This window comes from Hemitrygon akajei, chromosome 2 (assembly GCF_048418815.1).
Source record: "Hemitrygon akajei chromosome 2, sHemAka1.3, whole genome shotgun sequence".
NCBI classification, from domain to species: domain Eukaryota; kingdom Metazoa; phylum Chordata; class Chondrichthyes; order Myliobatiformes; family Dasyatidae; genus Hemitrygon; species Hemitrygon akajei.
Genome location: NC_133125.1, coordinates 197,245,437 through 197,273,296, shown reverse-complemented (window position 1 = coordinate 197,273,296; position 27,860 = coordinate 197,245,437). Strand labels below are relative to the sequence as shown.

At 57.3% G+C, this 27,860-nt stretch overlaps 1 protein-coding gene across 1 annotated transcript in view; it reads left to right on the top strand.

The window, feature by feature from the left end:
* Window positions 1–27,222, top strand: part of LOC140719894 (complement factor B-like) — an 86,826-nt gene extending 59,604 nt beyond the window's left edge. Inside the window, exons 11-18 of the mRNA XM_073034823.1 lie at window positions 11,959–12,068; window positions 12,303–12,411; window positions 13,233–13,389; window positions 15,780–15,859; window positions 17,879–17,982; window positions 22,900–23,026; window positions 25,312–25,361; window positions 25,903–27,222. Of these exons, the coding sequence (XP_072890924.1) occupies window positions 11,959–12,068; window positions 12,303–12,411; window positions 13,233–13,389; window positions 15,780–15,859; window positions 17,879–17,982; window positions 22,900–23,026; window positions 25,312–25,361; window positions 25,903–26,064 (899 nt within the window). The 3' untranslated portion in view covers window positions 26,065–27,222. The remainder of the gene's footprint in view (window positions 1–11,958; window positions 12,069–12,302; window positions 12,412–13,232; window positions 13,390–15,779; window positions 15,860–17,878; window positions 17,983–22,899; window positions 23,027–25,311; window positions 25,362–25,902) is intronic.
* Window positions 27,223–27,860: the final 638 nt, after the last annotated feature.

The window sequence follows — 27,860 nt, the reverse complement described above, 5'->3', positions numbered from 1 at the left end:
CCCTCTCGGGGAGCGCCGCTCTGCGAGATGGAGAACCCTCTCAGGGAGCGCCGCTCTGTGAGATGGACAACCCTCTCGGGGAGCGCCGCTCTGTGAGATGGAGAACCCTCTCGGGGAGCGCCGCTCTGTGAGATCGAGAACCCTCTCGGGGAGCGCAGCTCTGTGAGATCGAGAACCCTCTCGGGGAGCGCCGCTCTGTGAGATCCAGAACCCTTACGGGGAGCGCCGCTCTGTGAGATCCAGAACGCTTACGGGGAGGGCCGCTCTGTGAGATGAAGAACCCTCTCGGGGAGCGCCGCTCTGTGAGATGGAGAACCCTCTCGAGGAGCGCAGCTCTGTGAGATCGAGAACCCTGTCGGGGAGCGCCGCTCTGTGAGAAGGAGAACCCTCTCGGGGAGCGCCGCTCTGCGAGATGGAGAACCCTCTCGCGGAGCGCCGCTCTGCGAGATGGAGAACCCTCTCGGGGAGCGCCGCTCTGCGAGATGGAGAACCCTCTCAGGGAGCGCCGCTCTGTGAGATGGACAACCCTCTCGGGGAGCGCCGCTCTGTGAGATGGAGAACCCTCTCGGGGAGCGCCGCTCTGTGAGATGGAGAACCCTCTCGGGGAGCGCCGCTCTGTGAGATCGAGAACCCTCTCGGGGAGCGCAGCTCTGTGAGATCGAGAACCCTCTCGGGGAGCGCCGCTCTGTGAGATCCAGAACCCTTACGGGGAGCGCCGCTCTGTGAGATCCAGAACGCTTACGGGGAGGGCCGCTCTGTGAGATGAAGAACCCTCTCGGGGAGCGCCGCTCTGTGAGATGGAGAACCCTCTCGGGGAGCGCCGCTCTGTGAGATCGAGAAACCTCTCGGGGAGCGCCGCTCTTTGAGATGGAGAACCCTGTCGGGGAGCGCCGCCCTGTGAGATGGAGAACCCTCTCGGGGAGCGCCGCTCTCAGAGATCGAGAACCCTCTCGGGGAGCGCCGCCCAGTGAGATCGAGAACCCTCTCGGGGAGCGCCGCTCTGTGAGATCCAGAACCCTCTCGGGGAGCGCCGCTCTGTGAGATGGAGAACCCTCTCGGGGAGCGCCGCTCTGTGAGATGGAGAACCCTCTCGGGGAGCGCCGCTCTGCGAGATGGAGAACCCTCTCGCGGAGCGCCGCTCTGCGAGATGGAGAACCCTCTCGGGGAGCGCCGCTCTGCGAGATGGAGAACCCTCTCAGGGAGCGCCGCTCTGTGAGATGGACAACCCTCTCGGGGAGCGCCGCTCTGTGAGATGGAGAACCCTCTCGGGGAGCGCCGCTCTGTGAGATCGAGAACCCTCTCGGGGAGCGCAGCTCTGTGAGATCGAGAACCCTCTCGGGGAGCGCCGCTCTGTGAGATCCAGAACCCTTACGGGGAGCGCCGCTCTGTGAGATCCAGAACGCTTACGGGGAGGGCCGCTCTGTGAGATGAAGAACCCTCTCGGGGAGCGCCGCTCTGTGAGATGGAGAACCCTCTCGGGGAGCGCGCTCTGTGAGATCCAGAACCCTCTCGGGGAGCGCAGCTCTGTGAGATCGAGAACCCTCTCGGGGAGCGCCGCTCTGTGAGATCCAGAACCCTTACGGGGAGCGCCGCTCTGTGAGATCCAGAACGCTTACGGGGAGGGCCGCTCTGTGAGATGGAGAACCCTCTCGGGGAGCGCCGCTCTGTGAGATGGAGAACCCTCTCAGGGAGCGCGCTCTGTGAGATCCAGAACCCTCTCGGGGAGCGCCGCTCTGAGATCCAGAACCCTCTCGGGGATCGCCGCTCTGTGAGATGGAGAACCCTCTCGGGGAGCGCCGCTCTGTGAGATGGAGAACCCTCTCGGGGAGCGCCGTTCTGTGAGATGGAGAACCCTCTCGGGGAGCGCCGCTCTCTGAGATCGAGAAACCTCTCGGGGAGCGCCGCTCTGTGAGATCGAGAAACCTCCCGGGGAGCGCCGCCCAGTGAGATCGAGAAACCTCTCGGGGAGCGCCGCTCTGTGAGATGGAGAACCCTCTCGGGGAGCGCCGCTCTGTGAGATGGAGAACCCTCTCGGGGAGCTCCGCCCTGTGAGATGGAGAATCCTGTCGGGGAGCTCCGCTCTGTGAGATGGAGAACTCTCTCGGGGAGCGCCGCTCTGTGAGATCCAGAAGCCTCTCGGGGAGCGCCGCTCTGTGAGATGGAGAACCCTCTCGGGGAGCGCCGCTCTGTGAGATCGAGAAACCTCTCGGGGAGCGCCGCTCTTTGAGATGGAGAACCCTGTCGGGGAGCGCCGCCCTGTGAGATGGAGAACCCTCTCGGGGAGCGCCGCTCTCAGAGATCGAGAACCCTCTCGGGGAGCGCCGCCCAGTGAGATCGAGAACCCTCTCGGGGAGCGCCGCTCTGTGAGATCCAGAACCCTCTCGGGGAGCGCCGCTCTGTGAGATGGAGAACCCTCTCGGGGAGCGCCGCTCTGTGAGATGGAGAACCCTCTCGGGGAGCGCCGCTCTGCGAGATGGAGAACCCTCTCGCGGAGCGCCGCTCTGCGAGATGGAGAACCCTCTCGGGGAGCGCCGCTCTGCGAGATGGAGAACCCTCTCAGGGAGCGCCGCTCTGTGAGATGGACAACCCTCTCGGGGAGAGCCGCTCTGTGAGATGGAGAACCCTCTCGGGGAGCGCCGCTCTGTGAGATGGAGAACCCTCTCGGGGAGCGCCGCTCTGTGAGATCGAGAACCCTCTCGGGGAGCGCAGCTCTGTGAGATCGAGAACCCTCTCGGGGAGCGCCGCTCTGTGAGATCCAGAACCCTTACGGGGAGCGCCGCTCTGTGAGATCCAGAACGCTTACGGGGAGGGCCGCTCTGTGAGATGAAGAACCCTCTCGGGGAGCGCCGCTCTGTGAGATGGAGAACCCTCTCGAGGAGCGCAGCTCTGTGAGATCGAGAACCCTGTCGGGGAGCGCCGCTCTGTGAGAAGGAGAACCCTCTCGGGGAGCGCCGCTCTGTGAGATCCAGAACCCTTACGGGGAGGGCCGCTCTGTGAGATCGAGAACCCTGTCGGGGAGCGCCGCTCTGTGAGATCGAGAAGCCTGTCGGGGAGCGCCGCGCTGTGAGAAGGAGAACCCTCTCGGGGAGCGCCGCTCTGTGAGATCGAGAACCCTCTCGGGGAGCGCCGCTCTGTGAGATCCAGAAACCTTACTGGGAGGGCCGCTCTGTGAGATGGATAACCCTGTCGGGGAGCTCCGCCCTATGAGATGGAGAACCCTGTCGGGGAGCTCCGCTCTGTGAGATGGAGAACCCTCTCGGGGTGCGCCGCTCTGTGAGATCCAGAACCCTCTCGGGGAGCGCCGCTCTGTGAGATGGAGAACCCTCTCGTGGAGCGCCGCTCTGTGAGATGGAGAACCCTCTCGGGGAGCTCCGCCCTGTGAGATGGAGAACCCTCTCGTGGAGCGCCGCCCTGTGAGATGGAGAACCCTCTCGGGGAGCGCCGCCATGTGAGATGGAGAACACTCTCGGGCAGCGCCGCCCTGTGAGATGGAGAACCCTCTCGGGGAGCGCCGCCCTGTGAGATGGAGAACCCTCTCAGGGAGCGCCGCTCTCTGAGATCGATAAACCTCTCGGGGAGCGCCGTTCTGTGAGATCGAGAAACCTCTCGGGGAGCGCCGCTCTGTGAGATGGAGATCCCTCTCGAGGAGCGCCGCTCTGTGAGATGGAGAACCCTCTCGGGGAGCGCCGCTCTGTGAGATGGAGAACCCTCTCGGGGAGCGCCGCTCTGTGAGATGGAGAACCCTCTCGGGGAGCGCCGCTCTGTGAGATGGAGAACCCTCTCGGGGAGCGCCGCTCTGTGCGATCGAGAACCCTCTCGGGGAGCGCCGCTCTGGGAGATCGAGAACCCACTCGGGGAGCGCCGCTCTGTGAGATCCAGAACCCTCCCGGGGAGCGCCGCTCTGTAAGATCCAGAACCCTCTCGGGGAGCGCCGCCCTGTGAGATGGAGAACCCTCTCGGGGAGCGCTGCTCTGTGAGATGGAGAACCCTCTCGGGGTGCGCCGCTCTGTGAGATGGAGAACCCTCTCGGGGAGCGCCGCTCTGTGAGATGGAGATCCCTCTCGGGGAGCGCCGCTCTGTGAGATGGAGAAACCTCTCGGGGAGCGCCGCTCTGTGAGATGGAGAACCCTCCCGGGGAGCGCCGCTCTGTTAGATGGAGAACCCTCTCGGGGAGCGCCGCTCTGTACGATCGAGAACCCTCCCGGGAAGCGCTGCTCTGTTAGATGGAGAACCCTGTCGGGGAGCTCAGCCCTGTGAGATGGAGAACCCTCTCGGGGAGCGCCGCCCTGTGAGATGGAGAACCCTGTCGGGGAGCTCAGCCCTGTGAAATGGAGAACCCACTCGGGGAGCGCCGCTCTGTGAGATGGAGAACCCTCTCGGGGGAGCGCCGCTCTGTGAGATGGAGAACCCTCTCGGGGAGCGCCGCTCTGTGAGATGGAGAACCCTCCCGGGGAGCGCCGCTCTGTGTGATGGAGAACCCTGTCGGGGAGTGCCGCTCTGTGAGATGGAGAACCCTCTCGGGGAGCGCCGCTCTGTGAGATGGAGAACCCTGCAGGGGAGCGCCGCTCTGTGAGATGGAGAACCCTCCCGGGGAGCGCCGCTCTGTGAGATGGAGAACCCAGTCGGGGAGCTCAGCCCTGTGAGATGGAGTACCCTGTCGGGGAGCGCCGCTCTGTGAGATGGAGAACCCTCTCGGGGAGCGCCGCTCTGTGAGATGGAGAAACCTCTCGGGGATCGCCGCTCTGTGAGATGGAGAACCCTCTCGGGGAGCGCCGCTCTGTGAGATGGAGAACCCTCTCGGGGAGCGCCGCTCTGTGAGATGGAGAACCCTCTCGGGGAGCGCCGCTCTGTGAGATGGAGAACCCTCCCGGGGAGCGCCGCTCTGTGAGATGGAGAACCCTCCCGGGGAGCGCCGCTCTGTTAGATGGAGAACCCTCCCGGGGGAGCGCCGCTCTGTGAGATGGAGAACCCTGTCGGGGAGCTCAGCCCTGTGAGATGGAGTACCCTGTCGGGGAGCGCCGCTCTGTGAGATGGAGAACCCTCTCGGGGAGCACCGCTCTGTGAGATGGAGAACTCTCTCGGGGAGCGCCGCTCTGTGAGATGGAGAAACCTCCCGGGGAGCGCCGCTCTGTGAGATGGAGAACCCTCTCGGGGAGCTCAGCCCTGTGAGATGGAGTACCCTGACGGGGAGCGCCGCTCTGTGAGATGGAGAACCCTCTCGGGGAGCACCGCTCTGTGAGATGGAGAACTCTCTCGGGGAGCGCCGCTCTGTTAGATGGAGAACCCTGTCGGGGAGCGCCGCTCTGTGAGATGGAGAACCCTCTCGGGGAGCGCCGCTCTGTGAGATGGAGAACCCTCTCGAGGAGCGCCGCTCTGTGAGATGGAGAACCCTCTCGGGGAGCGCCGCTCTGTGAGATGGAGAACTCTCTCGAGGAGCGCCGCTCTGTGAGATGGAGAAACCTCTCGGGGAGCGCCGCTCTGTGAGATGGAGAACCCTCTCGGGGAGCGCCGCTCTGTGAGATGGAGAACCCTCTCGGGGAGCGCCGCTCTGTGAGATGGAGAACCCTCTCGAGGAGCGCCGCTCTGTGAGATGGAGAACCCTCTCGGGGAGCGCCGCTCTGTGAGATGGAGAACCCTCTCGGGGAGTGCCGCTCTGTGAGATGGAGAACCCTCTCGGGGAGCGCCGCTCTGTGAGATGGAGAACCCTGTCGGGGAGCTCCGCTCTGTGAGATGGAGAAACCTCCCGGGGAGCGCCGCTCTGTGAGATGGAGAACCATCTCGGGGAGCGCCGCTCCGTGAGATGGAGAACCCTCTCGGGGAGCGCCGCTCTGTGAGATGGAGAACCCTGTCGGGGAGCGCCGCTCTGTGAGATGGAGAACCCTCTCGGGGAGAGCCGCTCTGTGAGATCCAGAACCCTCTCGGGGAGCGCCGCTCTGTGAGATGGAGAACCCTCTCGGGGAGCGCCGCTCTGTGAGATGGAGAACCCTCTCGGGGAGCGCCGCTCTGTGAGATGGAGAACCCTCTCAGGGAGCGCCTCTCTGTGAGATGGAGAAACCTCTCGGGGAGCGCCGCTCTGTGAGATGGAGAACCCTCCCGGGGAGCGCCGCTCTGTGAGATCGAGAACCCTCTCGGGTGCTCCTCGCCTGGGGAGGGGGTGGAGAGGATGCTCCGCGCTGAGGGACGGGGGTGGAGAGGGCGCTCCTCGCTGGGGGAGGGGGTGGAGAGTGTGCTCCTCGCCTGGGGAGGGGGTGGAGAGGGTGCTCCTCGCTGGGGGACGGGGGTGGAGAGAATGCTCCTCACTGGGGGAGGGGGAGGAGAGTGTGCTCCTCGCCTGGGGAGGGGGTGGAGAGGGTGCTCCTCGCTGGGGGACGGGGGTGGAGAGAATGCTCCTCACTGGGGGAGGGGTTGGAGAGGGTGCTCCTCACTGGGGGAGGGGGTGGAGAGGGTGCTCCTCACTGGGGAGGGGGTGTTGCGGGTGCTCCTCACTGGGGGAAGAGGTGGTGAGGGTGCTCCTCACTGGGGGAAGGGGTGGAGAGGGTGCTCCTCACTGGGGGAGGGGGTGGAGAGGGTGCTCCTCACTGGGGGAAGGGGTGGTGAGGGTGCTCCTCACTGGGGGAAGGGGTGGAGAGTGTGCTCCTCACCGGGGGAGGGGGTGGAGCGGGTGCTCCTCACTGGGGGAAGAGGTGGTGAGGGTGCTCCTCACTGGGGGAGGTGGTGGAGAGGGTGCTCCTCACTGGGGGAAGGGGTGGAGAGGGTGCTCCTCACTGGGGGAGGGGTTGGAGAGGGTGCTCCTCACTGGGGGAAGGGGTGGAGAGGGTGCTCCTCGCTGAGGGAGGGGGTGGAGAGGGTGCTCCTCACTGGGGGAAGGGGTGGAGAGGGTGCTCCTCACTGGGGGAAGGGGTGGAGAGGGTGCTCCTCGCTGAGGGAGGGGGTGGAGAGGGTGCGCCTCACTGAGGGACGGGGGTGGAGAGGGTGCGCCTCACTGAGGGACGGGGGTGGAGACGGTGCTCCTCGCTGAGGGAGAGGGTGGAGACGGTGCTCCTCGCTGAGGGACGGGGGTGGAGAGTGTGCGCCTCGCTGCGGGAGGGGGTGGAGAGGGTGCTCCTCACTGAGGGACGGGGATGGAGAGGGTGCTCCTCGCTGGGGGAGGGGGTGGAGAGGGTGCTCCTCGCTGGGGGAGGGGGTGTTGAGGGTGCTCCTCGCTGAGGGACGGGGGTTTAGAGGGTGCTCCTCGCTGGGGGAGGGGGTGGAGAGGGTGCTCCTCGCTGAGGGACGGGGGTTTAGAGGGTGCTCATCGCTGGGGGAGGGGGTGGAGAGGGTGCGCCTCACTGAGGGACGGGGATGGAGAGGGGTGCTCCTCGCTGGGGGAGGGGGTGGAGAGGGTGCTCCTCGCTGGGGGAGGGGGGTGTTGAGGGTGCTCCTCGCTGAGGGACGGGGGTTTAGAGGGTGCTCCTCGCTGGGGGAGGGGGTGGAGAGGGTGCTCCTCGCTGAGGGACGGGGGTTTAGAGGGTGCTCCTCGCTGGGGGAGGGGGTGTTGAGGGTGCTCCTCGCTGGGCGAGGGGGTGGAGAGGGTGCTCCTCGCTGGGGGAGGGGGTGGAGAGGGTGCTCCTCCCTGGGCGAGGGGGTGGAGAGGGTGCTCCTCGCTGGGGGAGGGGGTGGAGAGGGTGCTCCTCGCTGGGGGAGGGGGTGTTGAGGGTGCTCCTCGCTGAGGGACGGGGGTTTAGAGGGTGCTCCTCGCTGGGGGAGGGGGTGGAGAGGGTGCTCCTCGCTGAGGGACGGGGGTTTAGAGGGTGCTCCTCGCTGGGGGAGGGGGGTGTTGAGGGTGCTCCTCGCTGAGGGACGGGGGTTTAGAGGGTGCTCCTCGCTGGGAGAGGGGGTGTTGAGGGTGCTCCTCGCTGAGGGACGGGGGTTTAGAGGGTGCTCCTCGCTGGGGGAGGGGGGTGGAGAGGGTGCTCCTCGCTGGGCGAGGGAGTGGAGAGGGTGCTCCTCGCTGGGAGAGGGGGTGTTGAGGGTGCTCCTCGCTGAGGGACGGGGGTTTAGAGGGTGCTCCTCGCTGGGGGAGGGGGTGGAGAGGGTGCTCCTCGCTGGGGGAGGGGCTTTAGAGGGTGTTCCTCGCTGGGGCAGGGGGTGTTGAGGGTGCTCCTCGCTGGGGGAGGGGGTGGAGAGGGTGCTCCTCGCTGAGGGACGGGGGTTTAGAGGGTGCTCCTCGCTGGGGGAGGGGGTGGAGAGGGTGCTCCTCGCTGAGGGACGGGGGTTTAGAGGGTGTTCCTCGCTGGGGGAGGGGGTGAAGCTGGTGCTCCTTGCTGGGACAGGGGTTGGAGAGGGTGCTCCTCGCTGAGGGACGGGGGTTTAGAGGGTGCTCCTCGCTGGGGGAGGGGGTGTTGAGGGTGCTCCTCGCTGATGGACGGGGGTTTAGAGGGTGCTCCTCGCTGGGGCAGGGGGTGGAGAGGGTGCTCCTCGCTGGGGCAGGGGGGTGAAGCGGGTGCTCCTCGCTGGGGGAGGGGGTGGAGAGGGTGCTCCTCGCTGGGGGAGGGGGTGGAGAGGGTGCTCCTCGCTGGGGGAGGGGGTGGAGAGGGTGCTCCTCGCTGAGGGACCGGGGTTTAGAGGGTGCTCCTCGCTGGAGAGGGGGGGTGGAGAGGGTGCTCCTCGCTGAGGGACGGGGGTTTAGAGGGTGTTCCTCGCTGGGGGAGGGGGGTGAAGCGGGTGCTCCTTGCTGGGACAGGGGGTGGAGAGGGTGCTCCTCGCTGAGGGACGGGGGTTTAGAGGGTGCTCCTCGCTGGGGGAGGGGGTGTTGAGGGTGCTCCTCGCTGATGGACGGGGGTTTAGAGGGTGCTCCTCGCTGGGGCAGGGGGTGGAGAGGGTGCTCCTCGCTGGGGGAGGGGGTGGAGAGGGTGCTCCTCGCTGAGGGACGGGGGTTTAGAGGGTGCTCATCGCTGGGGGAGGGGGTGGAGAGGGTGCGCCTCACTGAGGGACGGGGATGGAGAGGGTGCTCCTCGCTGGGGGAGGGGGTGGAGAGGGTGCTCCTCGCTGGGGGAGGGGGTGTTGAGGGTGCTCCTCGCTGAGGGACGGGGGTTTAGAGGGTGCTCCTCGCTGGGGGAGGGGGTGGAGAGGGTGCTCCTCGCTGAGGGACGGGGGTTTAGAGGGTGCTCCTCGCTGGGGGAGGGGGTGTTGAGGGTGCTCCTCGCTGGGCGAGGGGGTGGAGAGGGGTGCTCCTCGCTGGGGGAGGGGGTGGAGAGGGTGCTCCTCCCTGGGCGAGGGGGTGGAGAGGGTGCTCCTCGCTGGGGGAGGGGGTGGAGAGGGTGCTCCTCGCTGGGGGGAGGGGGTGTTGAGGGTGCTCCTCGCTGAGGGACGGGGGTTTAGAGGGTGCTCCTCGCTGGGGGAGGGGGGTGGAGAGGGTGCTCCTCGCTGAGGGACGGGGGTTTAGAGGGTGCTCCTCGCTGGGGGGGAGGGGGTGTTGAGGGTGCTCCTCGCTGAGGGACGGGGGTTTTAGAGGGTGCTCCTCGCTGGGAGAGGGGGGTGTTGAGGGTGCTCCTCGCTGAGGGACGGGGGTTTAGAGGGTGCTCCTCGCTGGGGGAGGGGGTGGAGAGGGTGCTCCTCGCTGGGCGAGGGAGTGGAGAGGGTGCTCCTCGCTGGGAGAGGGGGTGTTGAGGGTGCTCCTCGCTGAGGGACGGGGGTTTAGAGGGTGCTCCTCGCTGGGGGAGGGGGTGGAGAGGGTGCTCCTCGCTGGGGGAGGGGCTTTAGAGGGTGTTCCTCGCTGGGGCAGGGGGTGTTGAGGGTGCTCCTCGCTGGGGGAGGGGGTGGAGAGGGTGCTCCTCGCTGAGGGACGGGGGTTTAGAGGGTGCTCCTCGCTGGGGGAGGGGGTGGAGAGGGTGCTCCTCGCTGAGGGACGGGGGTTTAGAGGGTGTTCCTCGCTGGGGGAGGGGGTGAAGCTGGTGCTCCTTGCTGGGACAGGGGTTGGAGAGGGTGCTCCTCGCTGAGGGACGGGGGTTTAGAGGGTGCTCCTCGCTGGGGGAGGGGGTGTTGAGGGTGCTCCTCGCTGATGGACGGGGGTTTAGAGGGTGCTCCTCGCTGGGGCAGGGGGTGGAGAGGGTGCTCCTCGCTGGGGCAGGGGGTGAAGCGGGTGCTCCTCGCTGGGGGAGGGGGTGGAGAGGGTGCTCCTCGCTGGGGGAGGGGGTGGAGAGGGTGCTCCTCGCTGGGGGAGGGGGTGGAGAGGGTGCTCCTCGCTGAGGGACCGGGGTTTAGAGGGTGCTCCTCGCTGGAGGAGGGGGTGGAGAGGGTGCTCCTCGCTGAGGGACGGGGGGTTTAGAGGGTGTTCCTCGCTGGGGGAGGGGGTTGAAGCGGGTGCTCCTTGCTGGGACAGGGGGTGGAGAGGGTGCTCCTCGCTGAGGGACGGGGGTTTAGAGGGTGCTCCTCGCTGGGGGAGGGGGTGTTGAGGGTGCTCCTCGCTGATGGACGGGGGTTTTAGAGGGTGCTCCTCGCTGGGGCAGGGGGTGGAGAGGGTGCTCCTCGCTGGGGGAGGGGGTGTTGAGGGTGCTCCTCGCTGATGGACGGGGGTTTAGAGGGTGCTCCTCGCTGGGGGAGGGGGTGGAGAGGGTGCTCCTCGCTGGGGCAGGGGGTGGAGAGGGTGTTCCTCGCTGGGGGAGGGGTGGAGAGGGTGCTCCTTGCTGGGACAGGGGGTTTAGAGGGTGCTCCTCGCTGGGGGAGGGGGTGAGAAGCGGGTGCTCCTCGCTGGGGGAGGGGCTTTAGAGGGTGCTCCTCGCTGGGGGAGGGGGGGTGGGGAGGGTGCGCCTCGCTGGGGGAGGGGGTGGAGAGGGTGCTCCTCGCTGGGGGAGGGGGTGGAGAGGGTGCTCCTCGCTGAGGGACGGGGGTTTAGAGGGTGCTCCTCGCTGGGGGAGGGGGTGTTGAGGGTGCTCCTCGCTGGGCGAGGGAGTGGAGAGGGTGCTCCTCGCTGGGGGAGGGGTTGGAGAGGGTGCTCCTCGCTGAGGGACGGGGGTTTAGAGGGTGCTCCTCGCTGGGGGAGGGGGTGTTGAGGGTGCTCCTCGCTGATGGACGGGGGTTTAGAGGGTGCTCCTCGCTGGGGGAGGGGGTGGAGAGGGTGCTCCTCGCTGGGGGAGGGGCTTTAGAGGGTGCTCCTCGCTGGGGGAGGGGGTGAAGCGGGTGCTCCTCGCTGGGGGAGAGGGTGGAGAGGGTGCTCCTCGCTGATGGACGGGGGTTTAGAGGGTGCTCCTCGCTGGGGGAGGGGTGGAGAGGGTGCTCCTCGCTGGGGGAGGGGGTGTTGAGGGTGCTCCTCGCTGATGGACGGGGCTTTAGAGGGTGCTCCTCGCTGGGGGAGGGGTGGAGAGGGTGCTCCTCGCTGGGGGAGGGGTGGAGAGGGTGCTCCTCGCTGGGGGAGGGGGGTGGAGAGGGTGCTCCTCGCTGGGGGAGGGGGTGGAGAGGGTGCTCCTCGCTGGGGGAGGGGGTGTTGAGGGTGCTCCTCGCTGATGGACGGGGGTTTAGAGGGTGCTCCTCGCTGGGGGAGGGGGTGGGGAGGCTGCGCCTCGCTGTGGGAGGGGGGTGGAGAGGGTGCTCCTCGCTGAGGGAGGGGCTTTAGAGGGTGTTCCTCGCTGGGGCAGGGGGTGGAGAGGGTGCTCCTCGCTGGGGGAGGGGGTGTTGAGGGTGCTCCTCGCTGGGGGAGGGGCTTTAGAGGGTGTTCCTCGCTGGGCCTCTCGGGGGAGGGGTGGAGAGGGTGCTCCTCGCTGACTGGACGGGGGGTTTAGAGGGTGCTCCTCGCTGGGGGAGGGGGTGGAGAGGGTGCTCCTCGCTGAGGGACGGGGGTAGGGTTCGAGGGGAGGGGTGGAGAGGGGTGCTCCTCGCTGGGGAGGAGAGGGGGTATCGAGGGGTGAGCGGGTGCTCCTCGCTGGGGCAGGGGGGTGGAGTGGCAACTCAGGAGAGATTTCATTCAGTTTCTCCGCTTGCAGAATCTCTCCTCAGTGGGAAGCCTCTGCGGATTTGCCAACAAGAGTTTAAATGCCACCGATGAACAGGATTCTTACCCCTGGTTCACTGACATCCTCCACAACCAGAAACCGGTGAGTGACGGATCCCTTCGTCTCATCTCGCATCCACTATCACTGCGCTGCCCGTAACCTGTGCCCACTGACCCACCCACTGTCCTGTGACTGCAGGCTTCTGCCCTTTGGCTCCTGCACACCGATCCTTGCCCACTGACCCTGTTCCAAGCCCACAAAGTTCCCTGTCCTGGGGCGGAGGAGGTTTGAATCTGGGTACTGTGCCTAACAGGGAGTTCCCAATCCTTTCCACAGAACAGCCGCTGCTCCGGTTCCATCGTGGCACCGCAGTGGATTCTGACGGCGGCTCACTGTTTCGGAAACCTGGCGAGTGAAGACCCCAGCGACCTGTCCATACGCGTGGGTAAGAAGAGGGAGCGTCACAGCCCGTGCTTTAATGAGCGGAGGGAGGGAGCGTCTCTCTGCGGAGTGATGATGCTAAGGGATCGCCGCGCCGTGGGAGAGATGGGGAAGAGGCTGCACCCAGTGATTACCACCACGACAGTGGACGATTCTGAGGGGGTGTCGCTTTGTGAGACGGGGTGGGAGGTGCGAGGGAGCGAGGATGGGACTATGTTGAAAAATAAATGTGCTAGGTTTTCTAAAACTGACTCCCTCTACCGTAGGCCACGAACTTATCAATCACCCCATGTACTACAAGAAAGCAATGTCTATCATCAAGAAACTCCACCCTTCAGGCCTCGCTCTCTTCTGACTCACGAGCCACACTACTCAGTTCAGGAACAATTATTACACCTCACCCATCAGACTCCTAAAGCAGTGTGGTACATTCACCTTCAGGACTCTGCAAACCACGTTCTCAGTATTGATTTTATTTATGCAGCTTCCTTCATTTCCACATTTCCTTTGTTTTTTGTGTAGTTTTCCGCTGATTCTGTACCATTTCTCTGTTGTGCTGTGAATGTCTGCAGGAGAGTTATCTCAGTACTGTGACATACTTGGCTAATACATTTACTCTGACCCTTGAACTTCTTCCCAGGAAGCTCAGCAGGCCCGGCAGCATCTATAACAGGCGACTTGTCGGGCCGAGACTCCCGATGGATGTTGCCTGATCTGCTGACTTCCTCCATTATTCTGAATGTGTGCTTTGCACTTCCAGCATCTGCAGATTTTCTCGTCTTTCAGAAGAAGCTTTGGGTTCCATTTGCCTTTCTGGTCCCGCAGGGAGTTCTGCCAAGATCATAGTGAAGATTGAGCAAGTCATTGTACATCCACAGTACAATCTGACCGGGAAGATAGCGAAGAAGATCCGTGAATTCTACGATTATGACGTGGCTCTGATCAAGCTGGCGACAGAGCTGAAATTCACAACGGATATCAGGTACGGGGACCAGGACCCGACCTCATGCCCTCTGCTAGGCTCCCTGCTTCGGGGCTGCAGGCACTGCTCCTTCCCGAACCTATGCTCATGCAGAGTCACAGAAACACAGAGAGAGAGACAGACGCACAGACACACATCAACAGGCATACAAGGACTCACAGACTCAGACACAGTGCGCAGCACAGACACAAAACACGCGCGCACACACACGAAGACACGCAGAGACACACACAGTCAGACACAGAAGTATATACTGTTCACTAGAACACACAGAATGTGAGAGAGACAGAGAGAGAGGATGCAGGGTGACTTGGATAGGTTAGGTGAGTAGGCAAATTCATGGCAGATGCAATTTATTGTGGATAAATGTGAGGTTATCCACTTTGGTTGCAAGAACAGGAAAACAGATTATTATCTGAACGGTGGCCGATTAGGAAAAGGGGAGATGCAACGAGACCTGGGTGTCATTGTACACCAGTCATTGAAGGTGGGTATGCAGGTACAGCAGGCGGTGAAAAAGGCGAATGGTATGTTGGCATTCATAGCTAAAGGATTTGAGTACAGGAGCAGGGAGGCTCTACTGCAGTTGTACAAGGTCTTGGTGAGACCGTACCGAGAATATTGTGTGCAGTTTTGGTCCCCTAATCTGAGGAAAGACATTCTTGCCATAGAGGGAGTACAGAGAAGGTTCACCAGATTGATTCCTGGGATGGCAGGACTTTCATATGAAGAAACACTGGATCGATTAGGCTGATACTCACTAGAATTTAGAAGATTGAGGGGGGATCTTATTGAAACGTATAAAATTCTAAAGGGATTGGACAGGCTAGATGCAGGAAGATTGTTTCCGATGTTGGGGAAGTCCAGAACGAGGGGTCACAGTTTAAGGATAAGGGGGAAGCCTTTTAGGACCGAGATGAGGAGAAACTTCTTCACACAGAGAGTGGTGAATCTGTGGAATTCCCTGCCACAGGAAACAGTTGAGGCCGGTTCATTGGCTATATTTAAGAGGAAGTTAGATATGGCCCTTGTGGCTAAAGGGATCAGGGGGTATGGAGAGAAAGCAGGTACAGGGTTCTGAGTTGGATGATCAACCATGATCACAGTGAATGGCGGTGCAGGCTCGAAGGGCCGGATGGCCTACTCCTGCACCTATTTTCTATGTTAGGAGAGAGAGAGAGAGAGCGAGAGAGACAGGCAGGCAGAGAGAGAAAGAGTAACAGGGACAAAGAGAGGCAGAGTAAGGGAGACAAAGTGCGTGTGAGAGAGAGACTGCTGCAGCAAAGAATCTGCTGGATGAACTCTGCGGTGGGGTAACAGATGGGGTTATTGGGGGAGCGCTACACTGTGTGTGCGACATCGCCGATTGGGCACCCCCTGTGGGTGGGGAGATGACCAGGGAGCTTTGCGCAGTGGTAATACCTGCGCTGATGCTGAGGGAGCAACTCACCGGGGAGGAGTCCCTCTCGGAGAGGAGCCGATGTGAGTGGTGCGGCTGGACATGGAATAAAATGTTCATAAGCCAATAAATACCAGTCTGTCCGACGATGACAGGAGACCTGTGCGGGTGAATGGATAACGTGGCACTGGGGCAGTTCCACTCTCCACCTCAGAAGTCCGAGTGATTTGGGTAGTCGTCACAAACTGGGGTCTTCCTTGCTTGCAATGGACAACCATGGTGTCTTCTGTGCCTTGGTATGCCATCCACGGTGTGTAACAGATCTCATCTGCCCAGTCTACCGAAGCTGACTTTGCATGTTAGCACAGCCATGGCCCTACCTCTCGGCCGGCTCCCCACGCCTGGTTTCGCCCGCCTGTCGAAGTGTGACGGCTGACGCATGCAAATCAGCTACTTGGAGCTAAAGTTGAGAGCCGAGTTTCCGATGAGGACCAAAGGTGAGTGAGCTGCCCGGAATGGACACGAGAAGTGAGAGGTGCTCCCCCTCCCTGGACACCCCAACATGTATTTACAATCCCAAGCCCGACTGCGAGAGGAGGAGTTTGGGTATGGGGTTAATAACCCCATCCCGTAAAACCCAGAGCTACAGAAGCTCCAAAGACTTCCCCTGGGAGAGGATAGATCTTGGAAAGTGGGCTACACCCAGGGACGATTTGAAAGACTGGCCCAGGACAGAGGACTCTGGGTAGTGGATTTTGCCCCAGTGGGGGTGATGAGGCAATGTAATGCAATCAGCATTATAAAGAGAAGTTTAAAGTTCTTAGGGTTCAATGAAGTAAGTGAGGTAATAGATGGGGGGGGGGTGGGGAGAGTGGTAGAGTTAATTAATATACTGGGCTTGGTTGGTGGGAAGAACCTTTCGAGCCGGGACTGGCTTGGTTCCTCGCTCGTAGGTGAACGTCACACCGCTCTCATCTCTCTCCATGTCCAGACCCATCTGCCTGCCCTGCACCGAGGAGACTAGTGTGGCTCTGCGCAGATCGCGGACGGGAACGAGCTGCTCCGACCACGGTAAACTCTTCAGGATTTGAAAATAAGCTTTATTTGTATAATAAAACGTACAGTGAATTGCGTCATTTAGTGTGAACGACAAGGATGTGCCGGGTCAGCACGCAATGGTGTCCACGCTTCTGGCGCTATTGTATCATGTCCATCTTTGGGATTGGGGAGGAAACCCACGCGGTCACAGAGAGAGTGTACAAACTCCTCACAGACCGCGGCAGGAATTGAGCCCGGGTCCCTAGCACTGTAAGGCGTTATACCGGCCATTACACTACCAGCCTCCCCGCTCCAAGCTACGGCACACGGCTCTGGCGATGAATATTGGGGGGCATACGGGATCTCTCTGAAGGTTGTGGAGATGGGGGTGCCCGCAGGGATCAGGGGAAGGGTCAGATTGGAAGAACATATCCTTCTTCATGACCTTAATTTTTTCGCTTATCTGCCAGTAAGGCAGGTAGTCGGTCTTGCAGTCAGAGGCGAGTACGTGACTGAAGTTTGGGGAATGAGAGGGAGATGCATCCATGACAACCATATGCGTAAAATGGATAGGCTCTGGGTGGGAGTGGGTCCTCATGAGGGTGGGGAGATGGAGCAACACAGAATACTGGAGTAACTCAGCAGGTCAGTCATCTGTGGAAATGAATAAACAGTTGACGTTTCGGCTGAGACCCGTCTTCAGAAATGGAAAGGAAAGGGTTGATGCCCGAAAAGAATGGGGGGGGGGAGGAGAAAGTAAAGCTGGAAGGTGATAGGAGAAGCCAAGTGGATGGGGGAAGGAGATGAAGTAAGAGGCTGGGAGGTGGGAGGTAAAGAAGGTCCTCCATCTCTGTCTGGAGAAGAAGGAATCCGATTGGAGAGGAGAAAGTAACATTAGCAAATTTGGAGATGACACAAAGCTGGGTGGCAGTGTGAAATATGAGGAGGATGGTAGGAGAATGTAGGGTGACTTGGACAGGTTGGGTGAGTGGGCAGATGCATGGCAGATGCAGTTTAATGTGGATAACTGTGAGGTTATCGACTTTGGTGACAAGAACAGGAAGGCAGAATACTATCTGAACGGTGTCAAGTTAGGAAAAGGGGAAGTACAACAAGATCTAGGTGTTCTTGTACATCAGTCACTGAAAGTAAGCATGCAGGTACAGCAGGCAGTGAAGAAAACTAATGGCACGTTGGCCTTCATAACAAGGGGAGTTGAGTATAGGAGCAAAGAGATCCTTCTGCAGTTGTACAGGGCCCTGGTGAGACCACACCTGGAGTATTGTGTTCAGTTTTGGTCTCCAAATTTGAGGAAGGACATACTTGCTATTGAGGAAGTGCAGCATAGATTCACGAGGTTAATTTCCGGGATGGCGGGACTGTCATATGTTGAAAGATTGGAGCGACTGGGCCTGAATACACTGGAATTTAGAAGGATGAGAGGGGATCAGATTGAAACATAAGATTATTAAGGGATTGAACATGCTAGAGGCAGGAAACATGTTCCCGATGTTGGGGGAGTCCAGAACCAGAGGCCACAGTTTAAGAATAAGGGGTAGGTCATTTAGAACGGAGCTCAGGAAAAACCTTTTCACCCAGAGAGTTGTGGATCTATGGAATGCTCTGTCTCAGATGGCAGTGGAGACCAATTCTCTGGATGCTTTCAAGAAAGAGTTAGATAGAGCTCTTAAAGATAGTGGAGTCAAGGGATATGGGGAGAAGGAAGGAACGGGGTGCTGATTGTGGATGATCAGCCATGATCACATTGAATGGTGAGGCTGGCTTAAAGGGCCGAATGGCCTACTCCTGTCTATTGAGAGTAGACCATGGGAGAAAGGGAAGAGGTAGGGACACCAGGGGGAGGTGAGAAGAGGTAAGAGGCTAGAGTGGAGGAATGAACCGTAGGGAAAAGGTGGGGTAAAATTACCGGAAGTTGGAGAAATCGATGTTCATGCCATAAGGTTGGAAACTAGACAGAATATGAGTTGTTGCTCCTCCAATCCGAGAGAACCCATAACTGCCCCACATCCTTAACTCTACCCACTTTTACAGAAAGCGATCTACTGCCGATATCAGGAATAGTGGAAGCAAAATTTGTCCGGACCAGGGACCACCGCCAAGACTTAAAAAAGGTGAAAATAAAGATGGCGGGACAGGTGAGTGGAAAGTGGGGCAGCATAAAGATTAACCCAGCGAGGACAAGCGACAAGAATGTGCGAGTCAGCGGAAACTTTCTCCCTCTGCTGGGAATGGTGATGAGTAACCACCGTTTACTGAACGTGGAGGAAAAAAACGTTAAAAACGTTTCAAATTATTAGCTAGTTAATGCCTGTTATACCCCTGGCGTTTAGGACAGCAATGAAGGTCCTCCATCCCCGTCTGTCCTTGGCCATCTTCTCTATTTTGTCCAGATGTGGTTCAGGGTCCTCGTTTCTGCCTCTACGGTATGGCACCATTGTCTGAGGTCTCCAGCTTTTCCTCCGCCTGTCAGGGGTCCAATGAAGTGCTGTCTTGATGATGGAGTTAGCCCCTCTTCTCATCCATCTCCAATGTTTCCTCATGACGACAGTGACCACGCCTCCTCGGCGGCACTGAAAGATTACGCAGGGGTTGGAAATTTTTCTTGGCCAGAAAATATGGCAGGTCTTCCAGAGGCTCATGGTGTGGAATAACAACTTGACAAGGTCGTTCTCTTTCATGCAGCAGCATGACGCGTACAACAGTGTGGGCACTGTACTTGGTTGATCCCTACCTGTTGCTCATTGATCTGAAGTCGTTTCTGTCTTTGCTGAGTCTGCACTGGATGGCGCCCTTGGTCCTACCATCCAACCGAATAATACTGCCCAGGCAGATGAGTCTTACCCAGTCTGGGTAAGATAACGCTATATGCCATGGCGGGAGGAGACTCGACTCTGATGGTCATGGTCTCAATCTTTCTCCGGCTGAGTCTCAGTCCAACCCGTTCGCCAAAGGTACATGGGCGCTGAGTTTTATTTTGCATGTGCTGGTGTGTATGTGATAGTAACGCGAGGTCATCTGCAAATTCAAGGTCTTCTAAAGTAAAGAATAGTGTCCACCTAATGCCACTCTGCTCACCCTCATTGTTTGTCTCATAACCCAATCACTGATATCACACAGCCTTACCTGACTCCTGTCTTGACTTAGAACATAGAATAGTACAGCACAGTACAGGCCCTTCGGCCCACAATGTTATGCTGACCCTCAAACCCTGCCTCCCATATAACCCCCCACCTTAAATTCCTCCATATACCTGTCTAGTAGTCTCTTAAACTTCACTAGTGTATCTGCCTCCACCACTGACTCAGGCAGTGCATTCCATGCACCAACCACTCTGAGTGAAAAACCTTCCTCTAATATCCCCCTTGAACTTCCCTCCCCTCACCTTAAAGCCATGTCCTCTTGTACTGAGCAGTGGTGCCCTGGGGAAGAGGCGCTGGCTGTCCACTTCAAAGCTCAAATTGCAGTCCCCGGTCTGCAGGTGAAGTTAGCACTGAAACTCTGGATAAGCTGGACAATTTTGGAAAGGATCCATATGATCTGAGAATTCCAAGAGGGGGGATTTCTTGAATGCCTATGAGATGGTTTTGTAGAGCAGCTCATGGTTGAGCCCACTGGATGATCAATTATTCCAGATTGGAATATTTATCAGTATTGCAGTGGAATAAAAGAAATTAGAGGAATGAGAGAGGTGTTGGCCAGAATTGATTGGAAAAGAACACTGGCAGGGATGACGGCAGAGCAGCAATTGCTGGAATTTCTGGAAGGCACAGGATATACACATCCCAAAGAGGAAGTAATACTCTAAAGGCAAGCATGGGCAAAAAGGGAAGTCAAAACCAAAGGTAGACATATAACAGTGGGAAGATAGCAGATTGGTAAGATTTTAAACACCAACAGCGAGAGAGGCAGAAGAAAGGAAACTACAGGCTAGTTAGTCTGACCTCAGTGGTTGGGAAGATGGTAGAGTCGATTGGTATGGAGGAGGTTTGGGGGTATTTGGAGGCACATGATAAAATAGGCTACAGTCAGCATGGTTTCCTCAAGGAAAAATTCTGCCTGACAAATCTGTTGGAATTCTCTGAAGAAACTACAGGGGCCAATTTCCGCCGCTGCCTGTAAGGAGTTAGTATTTTCTCCCCGTGACTGTGTGGGTTTCCTCCAGGTGCTCCTGTTCCCTCCCACAACCCAAGGACGTACTGGCCTGTAGTTAATTGATCATTGCAAATTGTCCTGTGATAGGGCTAGGGTTAAATCGGGGGAGCTGGGCAGCATGGCTGAAAGGGCCGACTACACGTTGTAGCTCAATGAAATGAACAAATAATAAATAACAAGCTGGAGCAACAAAGGGAGGGGGGAGTTGATGTGTATTTGGAGTTTCAGAAGGCCTTTGACAAGGTGCCACACATGAGGCAGCTTCACAAGCTACAAGTATTACAGGAAAGGTTCTAGCATGGATAAAGCAGTGGCTGATTGGCGGGTGTTAAAGAGTGGGAATACTTTTCTAATTGGCTGCCGGTGATGAATGGTGTTCCACAGGGGTCTGTGTGGGATTGATTCTATTTACGTTTTATGTCCATGATCTGGACGATGAAATTGATGGATTTTCCCCAAATTTGCAGATATGCAGAAAGCTGGAGGGGCAGGTAGCTTTGAGCAAATAGGGAGGCTACAGAATGATTAGGAGAAAGGGAGAAGAAAAGACAGATGGAATACAGTGTCGGAAAATGTATGGTCATGCACTTTGGTAGAAGAAATGAAATGGTTGAGTCGTGTCTAAATGGAGAGAAAATACAAAAATATGAGGCTCAAAGGAATTTGGGAGTCCTTGTGCAGGCTTCCCTAAAGGTTAATTTGCAGGTTGAGTCTGTGGCGAAGAAGGCAAATGCAATGTTAGCATTCATTTCAAGAGGACTGGAACATAAAAGCAAGGATGTAACGTTGAGACTTTAAACACTAATGAGGACTCACTTGGAGTATTGCATGCAGCTTTGGGTTCCTTATCTTAGAAAGGATGTGCTGAAACTGGAGAGGGTTCAAAGGAGGTTCACGAAAACGATTTCAGGGTTAAATGGCTTGTCATTTGAAGAGCGTTTAATGGCTCTGGGCCTGTACTGACTGGCATTTAGAAGAATGAGGGGTGACCTAATTGAAACCTATTGAATGATGAAAGGCCTTGGATAATGTGGGTGTGGAAAGGACATTTCATATGGTGGGAGTGTCCAAGACTAGAGGACACAGCCTCAGAATAGAGGAGTGTCCTTTTAGACAGGAATGAGGAGGGATTTCTTTAGCCAGAGAGTGATGAATCTGTGGAATTCTTTGCCACGGGCAGTTGTGGAGGCTAAGTCTTTATGTATATTTAAGGCAGAGGTTGATAGGTTCTTGATTAGTCAGGGCATAAGGGGATACAGGGGGAGGGCAGGAGATTGCGGCTGAGAGAGAAAATGAATCAGCCATGATGAAATGGAGGAGCAGACTCGATGGGCCAAATGGCCTAATTCTGCTCCTATATCTTATGGTTTAGTTCACCAGAGGCTCGCCATGGATGCTATCAAAACCTTTTCAACGTCCAGGAAATTCGTATACAGTTGTCTCTGCACTCTGTGATGTTACACCGCGTGAAGATCTAGTCGACAGTCCTTGCTTCTCCCGAAGCCAACTTGATCTTTCCTCAAGCACACGTCGACAGCCTCTGTAATCCGACGGGCAATGTCTTCGGCAAGAACTTTACTGGGCTGACAAAAGTGTAATGCCACGCCAGTTGTTGCAATCACTGTGCGCTCCTTTCTTGGGGATGCTAACAATAACTCAATTCGTCCAGTTCTTGGGTACTTGCCCCTGTTCCACGATTATAGTAAACAGTAGTTACAGGATGCCTGCTGCAACTCTTGGTTCAGCTTCAAATTGTCGCGCCTTGGAGCATCGCTGTTCTTTAATCGCAACAACAATCTTTTCTTCCTTGAGTGGATCTGTGTTGATATCGAGGTCCTCTGCTGCCTCTTGAATGTCAGGTTCTTTATTTGGTGGAGGTTTATTCAGTAATTCTCCTGAAATACTCTGTCTGTTGTGCTTCTTGCTCTTTCTCGGTTGTCAAAAGCAGACTGTCCTTATCTTTCTAAGTCTTGATCTTGGCGGGGTTCAGGACTTCCTTCATCATCTCAGCTTTCACTGCTGTCAGTCATGCAAATCCTGGATGGAGACGCAGGAATACCATCGCACACGACACGGGAGCCTCCGTTGCTCTTTCTGTAACAAGCTGGCTTTTTGACCAGTCAGCGTTGCTAGTCCTGAACTGAATTCCCAAATCTGGAAGATCACAAAGGGCCTGGCCTCTGCCCTTTAACCTGTTTGACCCCACCGAGACCCTTACTCCAGGCAAAATAGGCCTCTGGGTCATTAAGGCACACAAGCCACAAGGTTGTGGTACTCCTAGAGGCTTCAAATTATGACAGACACAAAATTATGAGGTGGATCCCATCTTTGTCCTAAATGGACACCCCTCTATTCCGAAGCTGTGTCTGCCCTCTGGGCCTAGACTCTTTTAATGAGAAATCCCCTCATCCTTCTAAACTCATGCCCAGAGGTTCTATGGCTCTGTTACATACCACTACTCATGAAGGCCTTGCTGTGTGGGTCAGAGCACTGCTTTTCTGAGAATACCGCACTCCAGGCTCCTTCCGTGATGGCGAGGTTTCGCTCACTGCCATTAGAAAGGAGGTACAGGAGCCTCAGGGCTCAGGAACAGTTATTACCCCTCAACCATAAGGCTCCTGAACCAAAGGGCATAACTTCACTCACCCTACCATGAACTGTTCCCACAACCTATGGACGTTTCTCAAGGACTCTTCATCTCATGTTCTCAATAATTATTCCATATTATTGTTACTTGTAGCAGGTTTTCTTTTTTTCTTTTTCTTTATTTGTATTTATCGAGTATGCCCACAAGAAAATTAATCTCAAGATTGTATTTGGTGGCATATATGTGCTTTCATAATAAACTTACTTCGAAGTATGTCCCCTGCCCTGTCGCAACAATTTGATTTTTCTTCCAGGCTCGAGCTGAGTGTGAAAGAGCTGCTCTCAAAGCTGGAGTCTACGTTAACGTGACTGATGTCAAGGAGGTGGTGACCGATCGCTTTTTGTGCACAGGAGGCTATCAGGAGGCCGTCAGCTGCAAGGGTGAGGTCTCCCGGAACCTGCTACTCCAACCAGCAGTCCCAGGGCCATCCTTTGCTCCCTGTACGCAGAGGACAAACCATGACGGGGATACTTGGGTTCAAGTATATTCGAAGAAACATCAATCTGCAGCCAGGCAGTAAACAATTGATGTCTGGAACTCAAGGCTGTGAAAGCCTGGGAGTTTTCAGAGAGACAGAGAGGTTTCGACCTCTCATACAGCAAGAAATAGGCCCTTTGGCCCAATTGTTCCATGTTGACCAAGGTGCCACATATAAACCAGTCCCATTGGCCAGTATTTTGTTCATAACCTTTTGAATCTTTCCTATCTACGTACCTGTCCAATAGTTAAAACTTGTTATTGAACCTTCCTCTTTCTCTTTGACCAAGCTCTTTCCCGCCCTTTGTGTAAAAAAAAACCTTCGTCCCTCAATTTCCTCTTAAATCTTCCCCCTCTCACTTTACACCTGTGCCCTCTAGTTCTTGATTCCCTAAACCCGAGTAAAGCACTGTCCATTTGCCCATGTATAGACCAGCAAATCTCCAGGGAATAAGTTCCCAACTCGTGTAACCTTTCCCCGTGACTCAGTCCCTCAAGCGCTGGCAGTATGCTCATAGATCTTTCCAGTTCAATATCTTTCCCACAGCAGGGTGACCAAAACTGACAGCAATGCTCACTAGCGTTTTGTACAGCTGCGTCATGACCTTCCAAGTACTATAAAGTTATAGAACACTACAGCACAGAAACAGAGCTTCGGCCCATCTAGTTTGTGCCGGACTATCGATCTACCCAGTTCCATCGACCTGCACAACCCATGCGTCCACCTCATAATATTCTCTTTACTATTGAAGTCGATCCCACCCACATCCACCTCTTCCGCAGACACCTCGTTCCACATTCTCACTCCCTAAGTGGAAAAAGTTCTCCTCAGTTGCCCCTTAAATATTTCACCTTTCTCCCTTAACCCATGACCGCTAGTTCCAGTCTCACCCAACCTCGATGAAAAGGCCTACTTGTGTTTACGCTACTTGCCATCAGCATTGACTCATGCCTTAGGGACTCCAGCTCCAGATTCTTCCTCGGGATCTACTTCCGAAACCTTCCCCATGAGAGGGTAGAGCCGCAAGGCAGCGAGGTTTGAGATCAGAGTTTTCCTTCTCCTTGATGAGCTGCCAACCACGATTGATGAGCCCCTCCTGCCCGAAGTGACAGGTTTTAAGGCACCTTTGCCCCTCTTCCTGTCGGTAGAATCAGTTCCACCAGGTGTAGTAGCTGAGCCACACACGACGGCCAGGAGCTGGCCTTGGCTGCCAGAGGCACGCCACCGGGAACATTTACTGGTTAGCAGGATTTTATCTGCACCCCCACCTCCGCTAGTACAAACTGAGGGAACTTGCTGGGACTGGAGGACTTGCATTATGAAGATGGCTGGAGATGTTTCCCCGAGGTTTATAAAATCAGGAGTGGATGGTCACAGCCCTTCTCCCCAGCTTAGGGAAGTCTGCCGCTACATCCACGACGGTACTGTAGCCGGCTAGTAAGTTCATTGATCATTGTAAATTGTCCTGTGATTGGGGGCTGGGCTTAAACAGGTGCATTGCTGGTCACCGAACCGGAAGGGCCTGTTCTGTAAATAAATCACTGTAGAGTGGAGGTTTAGGGAGAGAGGGACAAGATTTAACAAAAGTAAATGAACCGAGAAAGTGACAGAAACAGGTACAATTACATTTTTCATTCTATACCAATGCACAATATGGTGAGGTTTAAGGTTTATGGTCATTTATTTTGAGAGAGGAACTCGGAGGGGGATGTGGGCCACGCGCAGGAAATGGACAACTCGGCATGGACGAGTTCAGCCGAAGGCTTCATAAAGCACTGGGCAAAGCACCCTGAAAGTACAATGAATAGAAGGACGTCCCTTCAGAACGAGGATGAGGAGGAATCCTTTAGCCAGAGGGTGGTGAATCTGTGGAATTCTTTAGCACAGGCAGCTGTGGAGGCCAGGTCAATTGGGTATATTTGAAGTGAATGGTATAGGTTCTTGATTAGTCAGAGCGTCAAAGGTTACGGGAAAAGACAGCAGAGGGGAAATAACTTAGCGATCATGGAATGGTGGAATGTTACGGTTTTTTAGAAGACCACTCACTCTATCGGTGCCTTTCATATTGGCGGAGCAGACTCGATGGTCTAATCCGGTTTCTCTGTCGTACGGTCTGCGTGTAGTATAACTGCTCCGAGTCTCCCCGAGATCGGCTTCTGAGAACCCGGTTCTGTTTTCTTTTGACAGGAGATTCTGGCGGTCCCCTGTCGGTGGGGAAGCTGTACCGGTACATCCAGGTAGGTACACCGATTTGCCGTGGCACCAGACACACCGACCTCCCTTGTCTCCCTCCCCAGTCCGTGGGAGAGAAGCTGTCTTCCTGGTAGCTCCGCGTAGCTGGGAAGGGAGTTCCGGGCTTCAGGCGATGTTCCGCAGTCGTGAACGGGATGGGGGAGCCGAGGGCGGTTTTGTTCCCCTTCTGGGGACGAGGATCTGCAGAGTTGGGAAACCCAGGGCAAAACACCGGAGGAAATGATGGCAGGTTTCGGGGTGAAACATCGACGTTTGCTGACCTGCTCAGTTCCTCCAGAATTTGTGTGTGTTGCTCTGGATTTCCAGCACCTGCAGAATCTCGTGTGTTTGCGATTTGCTGGTGGATCGGACGTGTGTGTGCGGGGTTTGTGAAGTTGAGTGTGTGTGCTTACGGAAACCGATAGTCCAAGTGCCGCCTGACCTACCAAGCAGCTCCTCCTCCGTTTGAAGATGATGGGGGTGGGGGGACTCGGTGTTGGCCCAGCCCCTGTGGTGAACTAACGGTGATCTCTGTCTCCATTGTAGGTGGGTGTTGTGAGCTGGGGCGTGAAGGACGTCTGTATGGCCTCTTCCCCCCCAGTCGACGCCAGGGACTTCCACCTCAACGTGTTCCGGGTGGTGGACTGGCTCCGGGAGCACCTTGCCGGGAGTGTGCGCTTCCTACAGCCCCAGCCAGGCGCACCTTAGGAGTGTCCGTTCCACTCCCTCCCTCCCGGCCAGACCCGTACACCCACCCAGTGACCCCAGCTCCTGTCTGCCTCTGTCCCACCCTGGTCACTCATCACCATGACCAACGACGCTCAGGACAGAGACAGGCTCTTCGGCCCACCTCGCCCATGCTGGCCCCTGACTTCATCTACACTAATCCCACTTGCCCAGAGTAGGGCCTATCATCTACCCAACAACCCGTCTAAACGCCTTTCCGACTGTAATTCTATTCACTTCCTTCAGTCAGCTCCAATTCACCAAATCTCAGTCCTACTGTGCCCTGAAGTTCTGGATTCCACTATCCAGGGCGAATAACCATAACTATCTATCTACACCTCTAAAAGGCTCCAGTGCGAATGAACCAGCCAGTTCTGTCTCTCCATCCCAGAGCCTCTAACACCACACACACTTTCTGTGGTCTGGTAACTAGAACTGTGCCCCACCCAAAGAACAGGTTCCTTCCCATCGTACACGCAGACTCACACACACACACACACACACACACATACAGACTGACACAGACACACATACACTCTGACAGACTGACAGACACTCTGACTGACACACACAGACACACACACACACACTCTGACAGACTGACACACACACACACACACAGAGACACACATACAGACTGACACAGACACTCTGATACTTAAACACCTCCAGGAATTGCCAATATTCCTCTCCCCTGCACCAACCTGGTGCTCTCTCTCCAACTGCAATGCCCCCTCTGCGCACTACCTTCTCCCCCGCGACCTTCAGAGTTACACGACCAGCCAAGGACAAGTTCATCACCCTGCCAGAGGACAGATGGACGGAGGGAGTGAGAAGCCCGCCTGGACTCTGCATCAGAGAGGGGGTGAGGGGTAGGGGCTGGACCTGGTGGGTTTCCGTTGTCATCATCGCCGTCCCACAGCAGGATGGGTAATCACTTTCTGTATCAGTGGGCGCCGTCGAGAACAGCAGAGTGGGATGCAGAAGGCATCTGATTGGATCTGCTGACGCTCTCAGCTCCTGGGGGAAGGACTGAGGGGTGGGAGGGTGTCCTGGAGAACGGGAAGGTTTGTAACCGTTCCTCATCGTGGTTCTGCACTGCATTCTATAACTGATCTAATAAAAGTCACAAACATCCAACATGTCCGACTGTAACAGACCAGTGGAGGGGCGGGGGGAGCGGTGGGGCAGGGGTGAAGAGGATGTGAAGAAGGGAGGGGAGAGGGGAAGCTGCGGGGAGGTGGTGGGGGAGGAGAGGAGTCGGGGTGGGGGCAGAGGGAGGAGGAGGGGGAAGGGCGAGGAGGATGAGGGAAAGGGGTGGGGATGGTAGCGGAGGGGGCAGGGCCAGAGGGGAGGACAAAGAGGAGGAGGTAGAAGGAGGAAGGGAAGGGGAGGTGGAGGAGGGGAAGGGGAGGTGGATGAGGATGAGCAGGGCAGGAGGAGTGCAGGGGGCAGGAGGGGGAGGAGGAGGGGGGCAAGAGGAGGAAAGGAGTCCCAAGATCTTAAGGCACAAACTAACGGAGATGGGAGTAGACTCTGACATGGTGGATTGGATAGTGGACTACTTGACAGATAGACCTCAGTATGTGCGGTTGGGAGACTGTAGGTCTGACACGGTGGTCAGCAGCACAGGAGCGCCGCAGGGAACCGTACTCTCTCCGGTCCTGTTCACCCTGTACACATCAGACTTCCAATATAACTCGGAGTCCTGCCATGTGCAGAAGTTCGCTGATGACACGGCCATAGTGGGGTGTGTCAGGAATGGACAGGAGGAGGAG